Source organism: Lissotriton vulgaris, chromosome 4_1, assembly GCF_964263255.1.
Source record: "Lissotriton vulgaris chromosome 4_1, aLisVul1.2, whole genome shotgun sequence".
Classification (NCBI taxonomy): Eukaryota; Metazoa; Chordata; class Amphibia; order Caudata; family Salamandridae; genus Lissotriton; species Lissotriton vulgaris.
The window spans coordinates 1,379,816,699-1,379,835,671 of NC_141691.1; the positions used below are offsets into that span (position 1 = coordinate 1,379,816,699).

At 47.3% G+C, this 18,973-nt stretch overlaps 1 protein-coding gene across 1 annotated transcript in view; it reads right to left on the reverse strand.

Moving 5' to 3' along the window:
* TYMS (thymidylate synthetase) overlaps positions 1–18,973 on the reverse strand; it is a 52,503-nt gene that overhangs the window by 24,704 nt on the left and 8,826 nt on the right. Inside the window, exon 3 of the mRNA XM_086965615.1 lies at positions 6,717–6,891. Within this exon, the coding sequence (XP_086821741.1) occupies positions 6,717–6,891 (175 nt within the window). The remainder of the gene's footprint in view (positions 1–6,716; positions 6,892–18,973) is intronic.

Consider the following 18,973-nt stretch of genomic DNA (forward strand, 5'->3'; position numbering starts at 1 on the left):
TCACAGGAAAATAAATTCATCTGGACCTTAATGCTCACTAAAGATTAATACAAACATCAGCACATGCAGAATCAATCTTTATATCTTATTTTTTCGATCCTGAAATTAAAGTAAGCTACAAAGAAAAAAAACCACTAGAAACTAAAGCCTTTAGGAGTACGGAAAGTTATACATGCCTTTGAAAGTAAGCCCCAAAATGTCTTACTACCCACTAGTAGAAGTGAAGCGTGCAGAGTCTGCTCCACTTATTTTAATTGTATATGAATACTCCTCTTAAAATAAGTTCTGGGGTTATTTCACAAGGGCATGTAAGAGTATACAAAACACAGCAAAGAAATCCTTGGGTCTGGGGTACCGCAGAAAACAGACAGAGGCACTAAAGGTCAACACAAAAAGCCTGTGTGGGAATCCCTTTCAGGATGAAATCCCTCACACACCAAAGGTGGCATGCTTCATCTGGAATTCTCTACTTGGCGGGAACGCCTAGTTCCGCCAAGGGCTACAACTCCCACTCTGAGAGGAAGGAGCTCAGGGATGTTTTTTTCTACTCTGTTAACGATATACAACATCCTGCAGATAAGAGGAGCTAGGCTAGATTAGGGTGAGGACACAGCGCAACAAAAAGTATCAAACTGTAGGTAGTGATATTAAAACTAGCTAACCGGAGCAAAGGAGTTGCCTTTATTAGCTTGTTCCTGCTGCTAGGGTTAAAACAGTGCACCTGTAGTATGGATTTAGAACTGCATGTGTTGGACGAAAACAGGTCTACATGTTTCAGCCAGAAAGACCCCGATGGTGTCAAGGCTTTCGTCAGGACCTAGGATGTTACTACTGCGAAATTAGTAAGTGGTGATAGTGAAATACAAAACTAGTAATCATGCCGTTTCAGTTTAGATTTACTGGTCGTACCCGATAAAGACAAAAAACGAGGGAAACCAATAGATAAGCAACTCTGAACAAGTTTGTGAATGCATGATGAAGAGAATATGGGACACTCTTATCCCCACATATGCTATGCGTCTGGCATGTGTAATAACTGTAAAGTTCTCTTACCCGTGCTGTACGGATAAAAGGCCTTACCTCAACCTGGCGACAGCTCAGGGAAGAGGGCAGCGCTCTGAAACAAAGGATGTGGCAGCGCCAAACATATTGATAATTGAGTTGATAATGCTCCTTACAAACAGTATTTAAAAACAAAACACAGATACCAAGTTTATGAAAGAGCTTATGGGTCAGAAGCAGAGAGTCTAGTAAAGTTAATTATTCACCCAGATCCGTTGGCATAGGGTCTAGGGAGTGTGATTATACTTAGCAAATCACTAGTACCGTCTAGAAAGGTTTGAAAATAGGGCTAAAGAAACTGGTTCAAACTAAGGGCGGTGAATCATTGTGCCCAAATATGCACGCATTGTTTCTACTACGAGTTAAGGTAGGTAATAGGCTGCCCTGCGTTCACAACAACCAACTGTGCTCGGCCTTCAGGTTAGTGTACCTCATGTAGAGCTGGTACAGATGTACACTGTAATGGACTGTCAGATACACAGTCTCAACGGGTGCGAGCCTTGCCTTACTTAGACCAAAAACAAGGAACCTACGGCCGCAAGCGCATAATTGCATCTTGTCGCTGTAACAAGCTAAATTTGATTGTACAGCAATAGCCCTTATCCTGGGGCTTGAGTATCAGAGGCGCTGCCTCCTGTGCGTTGAGAAGCCATAGTGCTCGTTTACAGTGTCTAATATGCAGTCATTGATAGGACAAGAAAACATTGGGTTCTGGTGAACTAATGCCATAGGAACCCTGTGTCCAATCACTTACAATAAACAAGCAGTAGTGTTATTGAACAGGAAGCCAGTGTCAAATCACTTGAAAAAAAAATCAAGCCGTAGTGTTAAACGGAGTACTAAGTTCAATGGTTATGGGGACTAAAAACTTATGACCGAAGCGGACAACTGCTCATTAAGTATTGTGCCCGGCATACGTGCTCAGGAGCGTGACATTGCTCCGTTGGTGCGCATCCAATCAGGATATGAAGTTTGGGAGCCTCTCAAACAGGCTACAACGTGCATGCCCAGGGTATGTGGCACTATGTTTGGTCGAAAACAAAGGCAGAAATCTTCATCGAGCCTCGACGTTTGGCACAAACAACCTATACACGATATTGTCAGATCAGCTTATAACGTTATGTTGGTGATGTGAATCTTGTTATGCGTCTGACTAACCGGCGTGCAACTGAAGTGTAGTTCTCACTCCTGAGAACAACTAGCACCCAGTTTGCGTTTAACACCAGCTGTTTGAAAGAATTACAAGAAATTGGCACCCAGATGTTCGTGCACTAGGTTCAGTGGACTCCCGCTGAACGTTGCTTTGTAGTCCCAACCTCTAGCCAGGTGACACTGGTTGTGTTTTCACACCAGATCGCCCAAATCGGTCATATGTTTTTAGCCTCCACAGCCATTGAACATAGTACTCCGCTTAACACTACAGCTTGATTTTTTTCAAGTGATTTGACAGGGGCTTCCTGTTTAATAACACTACCGCTTGTTTATTGCAAGTGATTAGACACAGGGTTCCTATGGCATTAGTTCACCAGCACCCAATGTTTTCTTGTCCTATCAATGACTGCATATTAGACACTGAACGAGCACTATGGCTTCTTCACGCGCTGGGGGCAGCGCCTCCGATACACGAGCCCCAGGATATGGGCTATTGCTGTACCATCAAATGTTGCGTCTTACGGCGACTAGATGCAATTAAGAGCTTGCGACCGTATGTTCCCCGTTTTTGGTCGAAGTAAGGCAAGTCTCGCACCCGTTGAGACTGCGTATCTGACAGTTCATTACAGTGTACATCTGTACCAGCTCTACACGAGGTACACTAACCTGAAAGCAGAGCACAGTTGGTTGCTGTGAACGCACAGCAATCTATTACCTACCTTAACTCGTAGTAGAAACAATGCGATCATATTTGGGCACAATGGTTCACCGCCCTTAGTCTAAACCATTTTTTGAACCCTTTTTTCGAACCTTTTTAGACAGTACTAGGGATTTGCTAAGTATAATACACACTCCCTAGACCCTATGCCAACGGATCTGGGTGAATAATTAACTTTACTAGACTCAGCTTCTGACCCATAAGCACTTTCATAAACTTGGTGTCTCTGCGTTCTCTTTCTTTAAAACAAAAAAAATACTGTTTGTAAGGAGTAGTGCCAACTAAATTATCGATATAATGGACACTGCCACATCCTTTGTTTCAAAGCGGTGTCCCCTTCACTGAGCTGTTGCCAGGTTGAGGAGAGGCCTTTTATCCATACACCACGGGTAACAGAGCTTTACAGTTATTACACATGCCAGACGCATTGCATACGTGGGGATAAGAGTGTCCCACATTTTTTTCACCATGTACTCAAACATATTCAGAGTCACTGATCTGTTGGTTTTCCCCTTGTTTATTTTTATCCAACAGGTACGGCCAGTAAATCTTAACTGAAAAAAGCATGATTACTGGTTTTGTATTTCACTTTCTTTTTATCTCCACTCACTAATTTCGCAGTAGCAATTTCCTAGGTCCTGACGAAAGCCTTTACACCATCTGGGTCTTTCTGGCTGAAACATGTAGACCCGTTTTCGTCCGACACATTTAGTTATAAATCCATACTGCAGGTGCTCTGTTTTAACCCTAGCAGAGGAAAAAAGATAATAAAGGCAACTCCTTCCCTCCCGGTAGCTAGTTTTAACATCACTACCTACACAGTTTGATACTTTTTGTTGAGCTGCGCCCTCACCCTAACCTATCCTAGCCTCTCTCGTCTGCATGATTTAGTATATCCTTAACAGAGTTGGAAAAAACATCCCAGAGCTCCTTCCTCTCAGAGATTGAGTTGTAGCCCTTGGCGGAATTAGGCATTCCCGCCAAGAGGGGAATTCAAGATGATTAAGCATGCCATCTTTAGTGGGTGAGGGATTTCGTCCTGAAAGATTCCCCCACAGGCGTTTTGTGTTATCCTTTAGTGCCTCTGTCTGTTTTCTGTGGTACCTAAGACCCAAGGATTTCTTTGCTGTGTTTTGAGAAATTGTTTGAGGACTGAATCCTTGCAGGTAACTAAATTTCCCTTGGACCCTCCCCTAACCGTTCTTTCTGAAGCATGCAAGAGTATATCCAAGAATACCACTTTACGTACTCCAAAACACCTTTGTGTACAGGCTCCCTAGTATTTCAGGCTGTTCCTTGGAAAAGTAAATCTGTGTCAACATTTTACAGCGAACCAACCTGAAAATGAGAGGCATCATTGCTCCTTTCCATATCCCTAAAGAACTGCACTTACCTTTGTACTTACTCATTCTCTCTTTTTTGTTTTTTTACTTCAATGTGTTGAACAAAGGCCGACATTAAAGTACAAGAGTTCTTCCTACCTCGGTGGCTTGGCTGTGCAGTAGAGAAATAAAGGTGATGCCTAACAGTGCCACCCGTTAGATACTTGTGTATTTGCAGGTTGGATGTCGTTGGATTTAAGAAACTCATTGGTAGCTTGCGGAGTTGGACTTCTCAGGAAACGCTGGAGAGTGAGGGTTCCTGCGGGACTCCATCACATTCTAATACCGTCATTAGAACGGAGTGTTCCTGCAGCACCTCCACGGGCCTAGACGCTCCTGCTCTCACAAAGTCTATTCCTTGGGAAGAAGAAACCTCCACTAGATTTCTTACTGGCATTTCAGATGCATACAGAAGGTAATGCTTTTAGTGCTTCACCTGTGTTTCTCTTGCATAGTTAGTGTTCCTAGTGTATTTCTAATGCAGCTTCTTTTTCAAATTCCTGCCTTCAGCTGGACCGCAATACTCTGCTCAAAGGTGGGCGAGCCAATAAATTAACAGGGTAGGCAAAACCAAGGGTCTATCTGGGATCTAAGAGCCCTTGCATGAGCTGAGACCTAAACCTACTTGGCATGGCAGGTCAGGAGCGAGCAACGTAGAGGCTTGATTCCCAGGGGGGTGTGGGGGGGGAGGGGGGGGGAAGAGACGTGGTGTGAATGGAATCAGAGGTCTGGCTTCACTGCTCTAGACAGACATGTTGAAGTCTACCTACAAAGAAGGCAAACTCGACCCAAAGGTACTGGAGTGCTTTTACATGACCACCAGTTACAGATTTTTTGTTGTTGTTTTTCCCCAGCCCCTGTAGATTAAGTGGGTTGGCCAGAATCCCAGGGTGTCGAGCAGACGCCCAGACTTACTTTGTTCTCCGGTTCCAAATTTGGCACCTAGAAGCAACTGAAGATGTGCACTATTTTTCCATTTGACTGAAATGTATCCCGCATCTGTCTGTCGCAATAAGATATAAGAAACATTTCAGACAAAAGGAAAATAGTGTGCGTACATTACCATTGTGCTGCTGGCCTAAGGCAGCAACCCTGCTCACAGAGTCGTGCGGAGAAGGAAGGGTTTGAGATCCCAGTGGATGAGGGTCACTGTGGAAGGGTCAGACAATGCTTGTTTCGGGCTCGAGGGTTCAAGAGGGAAAGGAGTCAGAGCCAGGCATGTGGCTCGAGCAAGCTTCTAGGCTCAGCAAATACAGTGGTAGTACACTCCATTGCACCTCCGCTCTCAATGAACAGCCAAATCAACAGTTTCCTTAGCCTGCTTCTACACACTCTGCCTGCTTCGAAAGACATTCAGAGGGATCCCCTCAGAATCCAGAAAGACTGTCACCCAAGCACTCATCACCAGCAGACTCTACTACAGCAACACACACTATGCCGACGTCACCCAGAAACCGCTCAAGAAATTACAAAACGTTAAACTGCAACTGCCAGACTGGTCCTCGACATCTCTTGCTCAAGCCACATCGTGCAACACCTCCGACAACTCCACTTGCTCCAAGTCAACAAGAGAATCACCTTCAAGCCTCTCACACATGCCTACAAAGCTCTCCACAACATAGAACCAGCATATCTGAACCACTGTCTCGCATTGAATGTACCTGCCTGCCAACTCTGGTCCACCCAATGCACCCTAGCCTGTCCACAGGATCCACAAGACCAGAACCAAAGAAGTTCATTCTGCTACCTCGCCACCAAGACCTGGAACACCCTGACCCTGCACCTCCCGCAATCCACATTTCTGACCCAATTCAGGAAGGACCTTAAGACCAGGCTCTTTGAATGATCCTCTACACCCACAGGGACCAGCTGCCCCCCGCACCTTGAGACCCTCAAGTCGTGCTTTATAAACCCCCCGATTTATTGCCTCAACTTCTAATTTCCAACGGCCACAGGTAGTTGCCATTTCTCCCAAATTGTATCCTAGGATGTTCCTTGCTTCAGTTACCCACTTCCACTAGGTCTTTGGTGTCTCTTGGAAAGTTGGACCTTCCTCGTCCTACCTTGGCAGAGGAGCTTCAGTGGGTCCTTTGACTTCTAGAGAAGCCATTCTCTGATGCTCTGTGAAAGCACGGTCCTGTCAGACAGAAGTTTCACCGGAGGCCAAAACTACTGCCCTCAAAGCCCAACAGCAGCAGCCTACAGGCGCTTTTAATTTTAACCTCGTCCTCTTTGAGCAACAAAAAACTCCAAGATAGACACCTGTTCACACTTCTAAGGTGAGAGCTTGGAAGAGAGTACACTTTTTTCAGTTCACAACACTGTATAAATATATATTTTTTCAATTAAATTAGCATTCCTTTCTAGTTTGGTTGTGGTGTAGGCTACTGCACTGAACTCACCTGTGTGCATGTCTTTGTATTCAGCACCAAAATGTCTCCACTGGAAGCCATACACTGGGCCCAAGTCGCCTTCTTCCCTGGAGGTGAAGCCCTGTTTATCCAGGAACTCCCTTGATCCGTTGGCATCCCATATCTTCACACCTTTTTCGGAAAGTTCCTTGCCATTTGTCGAACCCTGGTAAGCATTAAAAAAGATGCGCACATCTGGATTAGCTCCATACTACACAAAAAAACATTTAATCCAGAATCCAAAATTTTAAGTTTGAATGCATAGGCTCAAGAAAATATTCCGTTCACCCGAACTTATACTCCATTAGAGAAACTTGTGATAGTACTCCAAAGTGATAAGTGATAAAAAACAAGCCCAATGTATATTTTATGATCAACAAATGTATTTTTCAACGTATCAGATATGTTAGACAACCAAACGATTTTAAAACAAAGGCAGAATTACAAATAACGACCACATCGTTCAATGACTGTTCATTACATTATCTAACAAAAACATTTGAGACTGCATTTCCGCCTCTTTCCCTTCAATGATTCTCATTTGCCTTGCCCACTTGAACCGTCCCTCACAGATACCCATGTACAGTGGCGGTTTTACAATTTGGGAGGTGGGGCGTTGCCCCACTAATGTGTATTGGGCAATGTATTGAGCGCGCCGCTGCATTACAAGTTAGTTCTCACCTTTACTTCAAATTGTACTATTAATTTAAAGCTGCGCTCCGTCGCGCTGCGGCATCACATCACGCGACAACTAGCCTGGCCTGCATGGACTCACTGTCAAGCATGGATGAGTATGGGGTTTGCCCACTGCCACAGACCCCAGTGGTTCCGAAATGAGCAGCGTTTTTGCCTGCCCCCTCCAATCCTGACACTGCTCTCCTCTGAAGAGAGCAGCGTCAGGATTGGCTGCTGCTGCAGCATGTAGTGCTTGTGCCGTTGCCAGTCTAGTCTGTCTTGACATAAACCGCGGGGGTGGGAGCGTCCAACGTGGGATAATGCCAAATCACTGTAATGGCTTAGTGTTAAGCCATTCAGTGATTGGACATTCTGTCGTTGCTGGGCAAATCGGGCCGGTCCACGGCCAGTCACCCTTCCTCCTCCTCTCTGCACGAGAGCACGTGCAGTTGACTCAAGTGAGATCGTTCAAAATCAAAGAGATGTACTAGACAGTGAGTGACTGTGTGACTACACTACAGTGACGACGCAAGGTGTGTGTATATATTTGTTCAATCCCCGTTGGGTTTTGTGCACTAAGGAAAGTATTTCAGTAAAACGTGTCATGCACGGTGCACTATAAAGATATTGCCCCACACACTGGGCCTGTTCCCGTTGGCCACAGTCGCCGATCCACTATCGTCAGGCCCAATTGTTAGCATTATGAATCACTAATTTTATGTAATGTTGCTTTCTGCATTTGGTGCTGGTGGTAGTTCTAAATATGGATATGCCAGGACTAATTGGAACTGCAGTGCCGTATTATCTACAGGCGAGATTGTTGTTCCAGTTAAGGCAGGTGAAATTTACCTAGCTGGAAGAGACATCTGAAATTGAAGAATAGCCCCAAATATAGTTCACTACTCTCGGATTTCCTATTTTACGTGTGAGATGTAGAGTTAGAACATCCAGAGACCTGCCTACCCACGTCCTCCAGTGAAGCTGGGTGCTAGGCAACCCCTGCAGGGATCCGTGCTTTACTCCAGCTCACAGCTTTCAGCTCTTATGGGCCACTCAGCCCTTCATCCTCCTGATGTCGAAACAACACTCTCCCGACTTACAAGCGGTGGAATTTAAAAACAACGAGTGCATTGATTGGGTTCGGACTTTGAGAACCAAATGTGAATCCACAGGGGAGAATCCTTTCGCCGGAGTAAATCAAACTCAAATTTTTTTTAAAACCCTCCATAACAGGGCAGGCCCCTAGTTTGCGTCACGCCTGCCGACATTATGTTTAGCCAAACCGAACGTCATTAGTCGATGGTGACGTCCCGCAGGCTTGCACTGCAGAAATGTGAACTAGTACAGAGTGATGGGAGATGGCGACCAGCGCTGTACTCCGACACACACACACACACACACACATATGTGTGTAGAGTGATTATATATGTGGGAACCTCCACTGCCCTCAGCCTCAACTACGGTGGAGTACGATTATCATTTTCCGCCTCACCACTTTCAAATGTCACCAGCCGCCACTGCCCATGTATGATAGGGCCCCATCTCCTGGCACCCAATATATCTCTCCAGTTCTTACATGTACCATTTATAAGGAGTCGTTCATACCCTTACTGTTGTGTACTCCAGGTTACCTACCAAGATGTTTACGTTTGACTATGTTCATTTTCTCCCTCTTATGCCTAAGGATATGGAAGATATTAAAGGATATTATCCCAGTCATAACTATACTCTTTTGGGACTCATATGTATGAAAGTATTGTATGCTTTTTGTTTCACCCTATCCTTTAGAAAATATTACCATATTTGGGGTGGGGGGGGGGGGGGGCTACATTGTCATTTCACTCTTAATGCTGTAAATGACAGCACATTTCTACTAAAACAATACTTTGATGCACATTATGTTAGTACCTTCTGAGAAACAATGTTTGGATGGATAAATGGTAGAAACCCAAAACATGCCAATTTAATTATCGCTTTTGAAAACAAAATGGGAAGAAATCAAATATTACACACAAAACGACTTCTCAAAAAGGCATGATGCATAAAGTAGTGTGCCTCTTTCGGGGGCACTTAATTTTTTTTAAAGAGCCATTAAAGGGATATTCGAGAAGGCGCAATTGCATAGCCCATACGTGCTTTAAGGTAATCTCTCCTTACTTCATCAAGACACTGCTACTGGCCCTCTGAAATTTCTTACTAAAGAATGGCAACAGTCCGTTCCATGCGATGTTCTAATTGTACTCTATTATGGCCATTCTCTTGATTTGTATGTTTTCATGTACAGCATAAGTGTACACACCTATACGTGTATCACTTGGTAGCCACAGAGCTTTTTTGACTGCCATTCAGAATAAGGAATCCATTATTCTCAGTGATATTCATTCAGCTTGAAAACGATATCATCATAATATTTCTTAAGAGCAGGCCGGATCCTCTTAATTTGGCCTCTAACAGATTTTATTTGAAGAGTTTTATATAGCGCTGGCTAGACTCGGACGTATCAGAGCGGTTTACAGGAGGTTAGTGTTAGAAAAGAACACCGTTACCAAGTTACGTCAGTTACTAGAGCAAAACATAGTACAGAGAAAAACTGTTACACAATTACATCCGTTACTAGGGCATTAAATAACAGCGAACAAGTCATATGAAGTATAGGAGGGTAGAATGGGAACAGTAAGGGGGTTGTAATGCAGGTCAGGTCTAGGCAGACCAGCCATGGAGAATAGTACTCCAGGGGACACCAAAAAGTCAGAGTAAGCGAGTCGGCAAACCAGTAGGGGTCCAGTGATCAACAGTATCCAGTGTTGGACTCCCTAACTGCGTCGGGTCGCAATTAGACAGGGAACAGGTCCGAGGGAGGGGGTGACGTGTGCCTCACAGTGACCATACAAGAAGAGAGGGATGTAGGTGTCTCAAGAGAGGGAGGACTTAAGGCAATGGTCAATCTGGCGGTACAAGGCACTGACCAGCGGTATAAAGCGATCTGGGAATCTGTTGAAACCACAAGATGGAGGATCCAGGTCATGGACCCCAATAACTCCGCAACAAAATGGCGGGGTTGCGGGTAAACAAAAATCTGGTTGAGAAGTCAACAAGGATACCTACCCCAGGAGAAAGGCTGAATGGGAAGGCAGCCATCAGATCTGGAGGAAGGAAGGCTGAAGGGCGTGCTCTTTCTCGGGTTGTCATAGTCAGAGGAAGTCAAGGAAGGCAGCTGCGGGGTCAGGAGGGTGCGCTAACTCAGACAAGAAAAGGGCAAACAAGCTTGGTACAGGGCAGCAGCATCGTGAAATTCAAGGCTGCTATTTCGGGGGAACAAGACTTATGCGTCCCAGCCGCAGTCCCAGAAAGGCATAGCGGGATGCCAGGCAACCATGGTACAGGTCCGGAAGGCAGGTGACGGCCAGAGGGGTGATCCGCAGACATCTCAATGGCTACCAAGGCAGCTAAACCGGGTGTTGGCAGCGTTGAATAGGATCCGCTATAGGCAGATTATGCGGAGTTCATCGGACGGCGATGGAAGAAAGGAGAACTAGCAGGGAGACGAGAAACAGTGCCCAAGTCCAGAGGGTAGGTTACAGCCGGGGGGAGAGCTCCAGCCAATCTCCTCTATAGCTACCAAGGCAGCTGCTCCGGGCGTCGGCCACGTTACTGGGGCTCCGCTGTCAGAATATTTTCATGTTCCGCAGATGTTGTTGAAGTCGGCGATTAAAATTCGATCTAGGGAACTGTAGAATTCAGAGGGCAAAAGTCTATAGATCCCCAGGGGCGTAGAAGGTCCGAGGGGAGAGGATTCCAGGGGATAGAGCCAAAAAGGCAATCTCTAGCCAGGGAGCTCCTCACCTGTCGGCCATCAACCATCTTCAGTGTTACTGGTATTTTTTAAGATAGTTCCACAGCTTTGTTTCAGGGACATGCCCAAAATGTGTTTGAGTGACAGTCGCCAATAAGTAGAAGGTGTCACAAATGGGTGTCTTTAATTACTTTTTTTAGGAATATAAGATAGATGTGTAGATTTTGGTTGCCATGAAGGAGGCAATTTCTGATCTAGCTTAATGAAAACATGAAGGGAACGACACTGGATGGAAATTAAGACACAGCCAACATATTGATAGCATTCAGATTATATTGTAGTTTTGAGCTGAAGTATTTGACCTTTCAATTATTGAATGCTAAGAAATCAATTAAAAAAAGGTCACATCTGAAAGAAGGAAGAAACTATTGTGGAATTGCATGTCACTCCTTGGTTACCAGGCGTTATTTACACAATACAATAACCACATCAAGGAAAATAATCACAGAAACCCCTTTAAAATTACTTCAATTGGAGAGATATGATTAGAACGCCAAAATGTAAAAACCTCTGAAATTTGCTGTGCAGTCTGAGCAACATTTCCATCACACTATTCAAGACATCATATCAGAGAGAACATCACAAATAGGACCATTGAGGTCATCAGGTCACATTACTATTCACAACATCCCTGACTTTAATAAAGAGGCTCTAAATACCTACACCCAAAATTTGGTTTTGCTAATATTTTGCCTGAACTGTACCTTGAGCACGATCCAATTCAATATTAAAACATTTCAAAGATGCTCTTTCCCTCAAATATTTTAGGACTGAAGTTAGAATAGCAAATGTAACCTTCCAATGTCTGCCCCGCCCACTGCTGCCCTGAGGACGCTGTCCAGGGCAAGAAAGACAAAAAAGCCTAAAATGTACTGCCTTTTATTTTGGGCCATACGTGGCAAGCTTTGGGAGTGCAAACTGGCCTCGCTCAAGCCACAAGTTGATTGTAAAAATGTGTTGCGGTTAAAGCCCATTTTGATAGTCACAACGTATTCAACACAACACCAGAAACCATTCTGAACATGAAGTACATCCTTCGACCATGCCCAGTGCTCTGTTGATGGAAGGGTCTTACTTTCAGATAGATCCTGCACTCAAGACTTGTATCACATCCACCTGGCTTTCCACAAGTAAGAGTGGTCCCACAAGACACTGCAATGCGCCGTCATGAAACAGGCCATGAAGTGAACCCGGATGCTCAACATTGCTTCCCCATAACCACCACAAACCTGGCACAATGGCATGAACCATCATAGCTTAGAACCAGATCCATGTCACTTGGATTCACCCTGGACACTAACCTTACCCTCATACCACACAATGGCAAAAGGAGGCCTAGTATCATTTTCTGTAAAAAAAAATTTAAAGAATTCTGCAAGAAAGCGACTTCGGAACTGCGGTTCAATAAGCCATACTCTTGCATCCGGATGGTGGGAATGCCCTGCTCCATGGCCTCAAACTCCACAATGGTGCACTGCATGCTGCAGAATGTCTTATCCTCGGTCTGAAGAAATATACTGATATCACCCCCATATTGATGGAACTCTATTGGCTATCCATACTGGCTGCACCATCTTCAAATCCAGCTGCATAATTTACAAAGTCGTCACTGCCAGCATGCTCATGCTAATCGTGCAGTCACGCTCACAATCTAGGGTGGTTCGCAGCACACTAACATCCAGGACATCAGACTGCCAAGAAGGAAAATAAAAGAAAAAACATGGCTGTAGAACTTTTACATCTATGCGCCCATGATATGAACAACCCTGTATCCACCAGGACCAACCCAATGCTGCTCCAATTAAGGAAAGAGCTGAAGTCTCACCACCACAATGCATTAACCGTCTACAATTCAGCTACCTCTTCTATAACTTCTTGACTTTATTCTGGTCTTGAACGCTGAACAGAGATCTACTGCCACTTAGCTACATTCACGCTGTAGAAATACCATATACTTACACTCTCCTTTGGGCTATTAAATTCTAGCCACAAGGTGTGATTTTTGGCCAGATCCAGTAGGTGTACCCTACACCAGCCAACTAAAAAAACCTTCATTAATGTTTCTCGATAATAAAAAGAAAATGTTATTAAGGACAAACTTGGACATAACAGACTTCATACAACCAAGTACATGTGGAGTTACACACTTGGAAAAATGCGAGTGACGATTCCAAGGTCACAAATATTTCAATACACATTAGCATTTAACTTGGAGGCAGGTTGTCTGGCTCAGTATCGCGTCTGGGCTGGAGGGAGGGGGGGGGTCAATCACAGAGTCCTCCCCTGTAGTCATTCCATTTCCCCCAGATATGTGTCTATTAGGTGGGACACCCCCTGGATTCATACACCGTCCTTTTGGACACCATGCAGAAGTCCATGTCCTTCCCCCACTTAATCAAAGTCAGTGGTTCCTGTGCCCTCCATTTTCTTGCAATGTTCCTTTTAGCTATCATTCCGAGTGTCACCCATAGTCTCTCTTTAGTACTGAGAGCCGTCGGGCCCCAGATGTTCAGGAGACTTAATTTGATGTTGCAGTCAATTTTATAACCCAATACTCGTTCCATACGTTGCCGCGGACCAGCATCTCTGGATAACTTCGCATTCCCAAAGTATATGTATAAAAGTGCCTTCTTGCCCACACCTTCTAAGGCAGTCCGTTTTGTTACTGAACCCCATCCTTACCAACGTCGGTCCCGCTAGTTATAACCTGTGGAGTATTTTTAACTGTACAAGTATGAGCCTAGCGGAGATTGCAGTCTCTCTAGGAGAGGTTAGAGCCTCGAGCCACTCCTCGTCATCCAACCCAGCGACGTCATAGTCCCACTTTGTTCGAAGCAGGGAGTCAGCCATATAATTTATTCGTTTTTTATATATTAGTGATATCATTTTTTACTGGGACTTTCCCGTCTAAGACCCTTTCTTCAAGCGGGGAGGAGTCTGGTGGTGTCTCTCCCTTTTGTATCACCACAAGTAGAGCATGGCAGTTCTGTATTATTCTGTTTTGGTAAAGTCCTATTCTAGTTGTAATTGGGTGAAGGGAATCACTACTCCCCCCCCACCCCCCCCCCCTTTCCATAGGTCACCCATCTTACAGATACCTATCAAGGCCCAGCGGTTGAATCCAAGGGTGGGTCTCAAATTACCAGGTAGATCTGCGTCCCAGAGTGGGGTGGCAAGTGTGATCCTGCCCTCCCAACCCAGACTCTTCGTGGCTGTCCGCCATACTTGAACCCCATGCCCTGTGGGCCGAGACAGCCTTAGCTTAGCTGGGTTGGTGTACAGTGCCCCTACAAACCCTCCCACTGGGAGAAGCCATCTATGCATGAGAAAAACAGGATCCTACTGTGCCTGTACCCTGATTTATTGCGGCGAGTTGTGTTGCCCAGTAATATTTTTTGATGTCCGGTAGGGCTATTCCTCCATCGTACCACCCCAGTGTTAACTTTCGAGTGGCAATCCTGGGCAGCTTTCCCTCCCACAAGAATTCTCTTAAGGTACTATCATTGGCTTAGAAGTAATCTGATCCCACCAAATGTGGAGCGTTCTGCCAGACATACAGGAACCAAGGGAGGGACATCATTTTAAAAAGGGCAGCCCGCCCCAGTAGGGACAGAGGGAGCAACTTCCAGTGCAGTACATCACTCCTAAGCCATTTCAGCGGGCGACAGTAGATTGTGTTCATAAAAGAGCTGAGTCTGTGAAGACTGATTCCTAAATATTTTAAATCTATCACAGTTTCTTTGATAGTGATGCCCCTTGGCAGTTCCGGCATCACCCCACTAAGTACATAGATGTCTGGTTTTGACCAGTTAATCCCATATTCGGGAAATCTGCCAAACACTATGAAAATGTGTAGTATCGTATTCAGGGAGACCGGTGAAGCCAGATATAAATCGGCATACAATGAGATGCGATCCTCCCAGGCCGCTGTCAACCTGAGCCCTCTGATGATAGGATCTTTCTCTATCCACATCACTAATGGCTTGAGGGCTAAAGCAAAAAGCAATAGGAAAAGGGGAAAGCCCTGTCTAGTGCCTCTGTTACCGTGAAAGTACGAGATTTCGAGTGGGCGGAGCTAGCCGGCGTCAATGGTGGACGCGTAAGAGCGAAGCTCCGAGCCAGCGCCGACAATTATCCGGCAAAAATCCTTTATCAGCAGTGAACACCGAGCGATACCGGCGGGAGCTGCCGCCCCTGCCCCTGACAGACCTCCGACTGCAATCTGGGCGAGAATCGAGCACGGGAAACCCTGTTTTGCCCGACTACTCGAAGAGCGCCGGACCAGGCCAGGATCCCCGGCCTTTCCTAAACCACGGGGCCGAGCTGCGTCACCCGACGTGCGGCCGAGGAGAGCGAACGACCCGGGGCTGCCGGGACCCGCTAGAGGCGGCACTCACAGCACCTCCCCACTTCTGAAGCGCACCCGAGGGGGCCCGGAACAGACTTTGGGGGTGTCCGGAACGGCGAGAAAGGCGCTGTCTCATCAACGGAGCCAGTGGAGCACCGCGTGGCACCAGCGAGACCCGGTGAAGGTACACGCACCCCTGGCCCCTAACAGGCCCCCCCCCAGCGATTCGGGGGCGCACAGCAATGATAGAGGAGAGAAAGGCGGATTGAGGGCCCCCAACACAAGAGCAGCGCGCTGAAGCGGCCCTGGGCAGCACTGGTGACATTGGAGAGTGCATAATCGGCGGCCAGAAATCTAGGCATACGGGCCTGTCCGCGCCCGCCAGGACACACGCACTGTGCAGGCTGGTCGACGACCCCCTGTAACGGCCCGCAAACAGCAAGAGCCCACGCGCAGAGCACTAGAAGCCTATCTTAGACTCGAGGTGCCCAACCTCCCCAGTAAACGCAAAGATGGGCAAGGGGGACAGGACACAGACGAAACTCATTCGACCAACGTCGACAGAAGGAGCCGGAACAGCCGGTTGCCCAGTCTCCGGGAGCTACAGGTGACCCGGGCGCTTCACTGTGTACGGAAATAAAAGGGATGCTTACGACCATGGAGAAGGGCCTGCAGGAGGGAATGTCGGCCATTGGCAGCAAGATAGACGCGCTGGCATATCGAATGGACCGTATGACGGAAAGAGTGGACAAGCATGCGGAGCGGCTGGATATGGCGGAGCGCAGGTTGACGGAAGCGGAGGAGGCGCAGACAGAATGGGACGCCGATCGCAAACAATTTGGAAGGCTGCTTCAAGTAATACAGGAGAAATCGGAGGACTTGGAGGCGCGTTCCAGGAGATCCAACATCCGCATCACGGGTGTGGCGGAGTCGACCCAAACGGGCAAGATGGAACTCTTTGTTGAAAAGCTACTGAAGACATTGTTGGGAGATGACACCTTTTCACCAATGTTTATAGTGGAACGCGCCCATCGCACCCTGGGGCCGAGGCCTCCCCCGGGCGCAAACCCTAGACCGATCATAGCGAAACTGCTCAATTACAGGGACAGAGACGCCGCCCTACGCGCTGCCCGTGAGAAGGGGAAACTACAGTATGAGGGAATGGACATATCGCTCTACCCTGATTTCACCACAAAAGTGCAGGAGGAGAGGCGGCGATTCGTCCCGTACAAACAGCAACTTAGAGACTTGGGGTTGGACTACGCCATGTTATACCCGGCGAGGCTGCGCATCAACAGGCAAGGACATTCGCACTTTTTCACAGATCCCAAAGAATTGCAAAAATCGTTGAAGCAGTGGCTCAGGGAGAACAGGATGAGCCCGGAGGCATGCGCAGCAGAGCGCACTGGCAATGATGACCTCGAGGAACAGGACTGACGAGAGGAGGGATGTAGGTGACACACAAAGGGGACTCACCAGCTTGCGCACTCAAGTCACCCCCCTCCTGGGTGGAAGGGAGGCTCCCACACGGAGCAAATCACTGCAGTCGCTGGACTACTGTATCCTATACTGTGGGTGAGATCTGCGCATTTTGAACTGGTTCCGGTGTGGGGCTGCGCTGTCTCTACTGTAGTTATACTAAGCAGGGGAGGCCTTACGGGGACCCGACACGAGGAAAGGACAGAGTGGTGGAGGTCGGGGGGGGGGGGGGGGGTAGACACAAACATGTTGATAGGATACTGTGCTTACGGATTACTGCTGCACTCGCTTATGGGGGCGCTGGCGAAGGGGCATCATAGAAACATTGCACGGACGTCCCGAAGGGACGGTGGACGGCACAAGAACTGAGTAGGCTACCTCTGCCCTAGCGCTTACAGCGGTTACGGCTCGTTTTGAGCCTGTTTGGGGAAGTGTTGAATGGAGTTGTCGATGGGTGGGTTGACTGTGGGAGGTGGGAAGAGTTGGAAGTTCAGGGGATCAGGGAAGCTCGGGGGGGAGGGGGGGGGGGGGACTCAAAACGTGCTCTGAAATGTTGCATTCCACAGGGGTGTTTGGCAGAGGCTGCATTCGGAGGGTGGCGGAACTTGTACTTTAAATGCATATGATGTACTGTTTAACTGTCGATGGCTGATACACCTCACGAAGATTTACTGAGTGATACAGAGACCTTTAAGGCGCGGACCTGGAACGTGAGGGGATTAAATGACTATCGCAAACTCCGCAAGGTGCTACACTACCTTCAGAGACATCACATAGACCTGGCACTACTGCAAGAAACTCACTTACCCAACACTAGTAAGATGCTCACACAGAGGGCTTCAGGGAAACTCTACTTACGCAGGCTTCACCTCGCACGCAAGGGGTGTTCTCACATGGATCAACCCGAAATCCAAATTATCCCTTACACTGTTGAAGGCAGACCCGGAAGGGAGATTTGTACTGAGCAAGTGTACAGGCAAGGGCATAACCTACTGGGCATGAATGTCTATGGCCCGAATTACGACTCCCCTGACTTCTACGCAGTAGTAGCGGGACACTGTATTGAGTGGCCCACAGATAGAATGCTTTGGGGGGGGGGGGGGGGAGACTTTAACTTCACTTTTAACCCGGAGCTAGATAGATCGGCGGGCCCCCCCCGGCGCCCGGCGGCAGCCGCGCAGCAAATGCAAGTAGAAATGGTGAAACTGGGGCTGGTGGATGTCTGGAGGGAGAGACACAGCGCTAGGGGGGGATACACACTACTCTGCATACCACAACATCCACACCAGGATAGACTACTGGTTGTCCACACTTACATTACTCACTACAGTGAGGGGCTGTAGGGTGCTCCCTCGTACACTATCAGACCACTCCCCAGTGTTGTTCGTACTGAACACCCCCAAGCAGAGAATACCACCGTTCACGTGGCGGTTCCCACCATATTCCTTGTTGGATGAGACGTTTAGGGCTGACCTGGGAGAGGACATAGATACTTTCTTCGCTACTAATCTGGGCACAGTGGGCAGCTTCGGGACGGTATGGGAGACGTTTAAGGTCTACGTCAGAGGGATGGTCATGGCTAAACACTCTAGTGTCCTGAAGGCAATTAGAAACAGACTGACGTACCTAGAGGGGCAAATAGCAGAATTTGAGAGAAGTCGACTGACAGACCCAACCCCAACGGGGGATGGGACCCTGCAGGAGCTACTGAAAGAATTTCATGAGGAGGCAGACAGGGAAGTCAGGCATCTAGGTAAATATGCGACAGCGCGCACGTACGGAGAGGGAGACCGGCCAGGGTCGCTGCTAGCCAGGATAATGAAGGGCTCCAGGCGCAGGCAGGTGATCACAGAAATGCAGTCTTCAGGGGGAGCTGTGCTGACGGCAGAGGAA